General features: G+C 39.8%; 1 protein-coding gene across 1 annotated transcript in view; it reads right to left on the reverse strand.

The window, feature by feature from the left end:
• Positions 1-5000, reverse strand: part of rbfox3a (RNA binding fox-1 homolog 3a) — a 172958-nt gene that overhangs the window by 39408 nt on the left and 128550 nt on the right. Inside the window, exon 5 of the mRNA XM_076265800.1 lies at positions 2881-2934. Within this exon, the coding sequence (XP_076121915.1) occupies positions 2881-2934 (54 nt within the window). The remainder of the gene's footprint in view (positions 1-2880; positions 2935-5000) is intronic.

Below are 5000 nucleotides of genomic sequence, written 5' to 3' on the forward strand. Positions count from 1 at the left end.
GTGTGTGTGTATGTGTGTGTGTGTTCACTTGTGTACTTGTGTGTTAGCGTATGGCATAATCTTGTGTTGGATCATCTGCCCGTCAGTGTGTGTAAATAAGGTAGACATCTCATCTCCCTTCACACACACACACCCACACACACACACACACACACACAGAGGGTTTCCCGCAGGACTGTTAATCCGTCTGACATTTCTGTACGTGTGTGTTGAGTCCCCTGCTCTGTTGTTATCAGACTCAGATAATGAGCTTATAAGGCACACACACTCACTGCAAACACAATGTGTGCGTGCGCGCGTGTGTGTGTGTGTGTGTTATTATCAGACTCAGATAATGAGCTTACTGGGCCGTGGGTGTATAAAGCACACACACTCACTGCAAACACAAGCTGCTCACAGAACAGGAAGGAGAAGGATTATTATTGACTACAAGTGTTTTTTTAACAGCTATGCAATGGGTTACTACTGGTTATAAATGCTTTACAGCTATGCAATGGGTTATTAATGGTTATAAATGCTTTACAGCTGTGCAATGGGTTATTAATGGTTATAAATGGTTATAAATGCTTTACAGCTAAAATGATTTTAGGCCAGTGGCTCTCACTTCCCTCATTATGAAGGCTTTTGAAAAAATTATTAAACAGGAGATTTTAGCAACAACACAGACGCAACTCGACCCCTTACAATTTGCCTACAGGGCAGGAAGGGGGGTCGAGGATGCTACAGGCTACCTGGAAGGGGAAATAATTTTGTATGGCTACTATTTATTGATTTTTCAACCCCATATTTTAGCAGACAGAATTTTAAACACACAACATCAACCCAGGGCTAATAGCCTGGTTAGTTGACTTTTTAACCTCCAGATCTCAAAGGGTTAAAGTTAACAGTGTTTTATCTGGCAATCTTTTATCTTCTACTGGCTCCCCCCAAGGATGTGTCCTCTCCCCTCTCCTCTTTGTTTTATACACAAATGAATGCCGTTCACAATATGATGGAAGACAAGTTTTTAAGTTTGCAGATGACTCTGTCATTGTGTCTCTTCTCAATAACACCGCGACTGACCATGGACCCATAGTGAATGATTTTAATGATTGGTGTAAGCGCTCCTTTTTAAACATAAATGTAGCAAAGACCAAGGAACTAATTATTGACTTCAGGAAGCAATTCCCCCCTTTTCCCTCCACTATCATTGATGGTCAACCAGTTGAGATAGTACAAGAGTATAAGTACCTTGGCATAATTATTGACAGAAAGCTATGTTTTAATTTATACACTGATGCTGTTTGTGCCAAAGCCCATCAGCGCATGTACTTTTATCGCAAACTGAGGAATTTTAACATTGACCCTACTATGAAAATGTTTTATTCCTGTTTTATTGAGTCTGTTTTAACCTTCTGTTTTATCTGCTGGTTTGGTTCTCTGTCCATAAAAAACAAAAATAGACTGGAGAGTATTGTCAGGACATGTAGTAAGATGGCAGGCATCAACTTCCCCTCTCTCTCTCACACCTACACCAAAAGAGTGGCAAAGAAGGCCCAATCTATTGTAGCTGACCCCAGCCATCCCTTGTCCTGCCAGTTTAAGCTACTCCCCTCAGGCCGTAGGTACTCCATGCCCAGATGCAGGTCCAGTAGACTCAGAAACTCTTTTATCCCAACTTACATTTCCATTTTAAACAATCTGCCAGAACTGTTTTAACTATATTTGTGTTATGTATTGTTGTATTGTTATGCATTGTTGTGTGTTATGTATTGTTGTGTGTTATGTATTGTTGTATTATGTATTGTTGTATTGTTGTATTGTTATGTATTGTTGTGTGTTATGTATTGTTGTATTGTTATGTATTGTTGTATTGTTATGTATTGTTGTATTGTTATGTATTGTTGTATTGTTATGTATTGTTGTATTGTTATGTATTGTTGTGTGTTATGTATTGTTGTGTGTTATGTATTGTTGTGTGTTATGTATTGTTGTATTGTTATGTATTGTTCTGTGTTATGTATTGTTCTGTGTTATGTATTGTTGTATTGTTATGTATTGTTGTATTGTTATGTATTGTTGTGTGTTATGTATTGTTGTATTGTTATGTATTGTTGTATTGTTATGTATTGTTGTATTGTTATGTATTGTTGTGTGTTATGTATTGTTGTGTTGTTATGTATTGTTGTGTTGTTATGTATTGTTGTGTGTTATGTATTGTTGTGTGTTATGTATTGTTGTGTTGTTATGTATTGTTGTGTGTTATGTATTGTTGTGTTGTTATGTATTGTTGTGTTGTTATGTATTGTTGTGTGTTATGTATTGTTGTGTGTTATGTATTGTTGTGTGTTATGTATTGTTGTGTTGTTATGTATTGTTGTGTGTTATGTATTGTTGTGTGTCTTGTCCTTATGTCTGTCTGCTGGCTGTGCAATTAATTGCCCCTCGGGGACAATAAAGTGACCTTGACCTTGAGCTACGCAATGGGTTATTAATGGTTATAAATGCTTTACAGCTATGCAATGGGTTATTAATGGTTATAAATGCTTTACAGCTATGCAATGGGTTATTAACGGTTACAAATGCTTTATAACTGAGTTGTGTTCTGGCTGATGAATTCTAATGCTAGACAGATTGAATTCTGGGTAATGCTAGACAGAGTGCAGGTTGAGAGGACGCTCCTGCCCAACACAGAGGCCAGGAGCGTCCTCTACACTCTTCAAATGTGTGTGTGTGTGTGTGTGTGTATGTGTGTGTCAAGTGGGTCAAGTGGGTGTCAGTGTGAAAGCGAACTGCAGTAATTATACACCACGGCAAGTCCTGTGTGAGTGTGTGTGTGTGTGTGTGTGTGTGTATGTGTGTGTGGATCTTGAGAAGAGAGGCTCACTGAGTCTGACTTACCTTGGAGCCTCGCTCGTTAAAAATGATCTCCACGTCTAAAATCTTCCCAAATTGCTGCAGAGAGAAGAGAGAGAGAGAGAGAGAAAGAAGGAGAGAGAGAGAGAGGAAGAAATTAATAATCAATGAGAAATCATCTGGGGGGCGTATTCACAAAGCCTTTTATCTTACCACTAGGAGTACTCCTAAATCGCACTAAAAGATTTTAGCTAGGAGTTTTCTCTTAAAAGTTATTCACAAAGCCTTTCAGACCTACTCTTAGTAAGGAAAAATGACAACTCCTAAACTAAGAGTGAGTCTTCGTTGCTATGGATGACGTCATTACTCATGCACGAGCTTGACTGAAGTGACCACCTTGATTGGCTGATGATTGTAACACGGGAATGATTCCAAACATCTCCCTTACGATGATGAGTGACAGGTGACAGGTCTGAGAATGCATGCGCTACACAAGGACGGAAGATGATGAATAACTGAATAAAAAGGCCTAGCCTAAATGAATAAAGAGTAAGGCAAAACAAATAGCCTAGTAGCCTAATGAAACATACAGATTGATGCAGTATCTCTGCAACATTATTAAAACTAGATGTACCGCAGAGCGGTACAAAATATGACCACCGCCCAGTCCAGCACATTTGTTCCACAAAAAGAAATCACGCTGAAAGGCCTATATGATTCTAACTGTCTCACTAAATTGCATTATCCACACTCAATTCTCACTGGTATCTGCTAGACAACAAGTACCAAAACATGATTAGTTCATAGATTTCACATGTAAAATAAATTTTATACAACCCCACCTCCATCTTGCCTGTTCATAATTCTGAGAAATTCTTGATTGTTTGTGTTATGTTTATGTTATGTGTGTGTGTGTGTGAGTGTGTGTGTGTGTGTGGGTGTGTGTGTGTGTGTGTGTGCGTGCTTGTGTGTGTGCCTGCGTATGTGCCTGTGCATGCAAGTGTACATATGTCTACTGTGTGAGTATGTGTCATACGTATGATTACTGTGAATGTATGTGTGTGTGTGTATCTGTTTGTGCACATGTGTGCACATGAAATGGGTTAACATGACCCCTGGAGGCAAACATACGGAAAAAAATGGTCATCCTAGGCCCTACAGTTCTCAAGATATTCACAGAGAACTGTGTCTGCCCTACCCTCCTTTCGGGGGGTCCAGTCCAGCGGGGGGGCTACAGATCAAAACGAAAAATGACGGTTCCATGCTATCCATGTGGGGGTACATGCCCACCAAGTTTTGTGTACCCCGGTCTTTCAGTGTCCCGGGAATCCTTGTTGGTGTACGTCACTAAATGTACACATAAATTATTTTATTGTAAGGCCCCCCATGAACGAAAGTACACAAAACTTGGCATACATTCGGAGGGTGTCATAATGATCCTACACTTTTAATTTTGTGCAGTTTTGACCTTGTCAGCCAGAGATATTGTGATGAAAACACATTTTTTGCTTTTTAATTTTTAACTAGGTGGTGCTATACATGAAATAAGTGGTAATGGGATGGGTTGACATGCCCCCTTAAGACCAATATACATAAAAAAGGTGGACCTCTTAGGCCCTACGGTTCTTGAGATATTCACAGAAAACTGTCTCCGGCCACCTACAGGCCAGTTGGTGTATAGTAACATGAATTAATTTATTGTGTGGCCCCCCATGAACGGAATTCCACAAAATTTGGCGTGCATACAGAGGGTGTGATAATGATCCTACACTTCCAATTTCGTGCAGTTTTGACTATGTTAGGTCACAGATACCTTCAATTACAACACCTCATTTTTACTTTTTTGTGTTTAACTAGGTGGCGCTATACATGAAATTCCATGGTTATGGAATGGTTTGACATGGCCCCTTGAGATCAACATACAAAAAAAAAAATGGTTCTCCTAAACCCTACGGTTTTCGAGATATTCACAGAAAACTGTGTCTGCCCTACCCTCCTTTCGGGGGGTCCAGTCCAGCGGGGGGGCTACAGATCAAAACGAAAAACGATGGTTCCATGCTATCCATGTGGGGTTACATGCCCACCAAGTTTCGTGTACCCCGGTCTTTCAGTGTCCCGGGACTCATTGACGGAAATTTGGGCATGCGAAAAAGAAAAAAAAAAAT

This window comes from Alosa pseudoharengus, unplaced genomic scaffold, assembly GCF_046254945.1.
Source record: "Alosa pseudoharengus isolate Yale_2024_CS ecotype anadromous, Long Island Sound unplaced genomic scaffold, YU_APseudo_1.1 YU_APseudo_1.1_scf_4, whole genome shotgun sequence".
Classification (NCBI taxonomy): Eukaryota; Metazoa; Chordata; class Actinopteri; order Clupeiformes; family Clupeidae; genus Alosa; species Alosa pseudoharengus.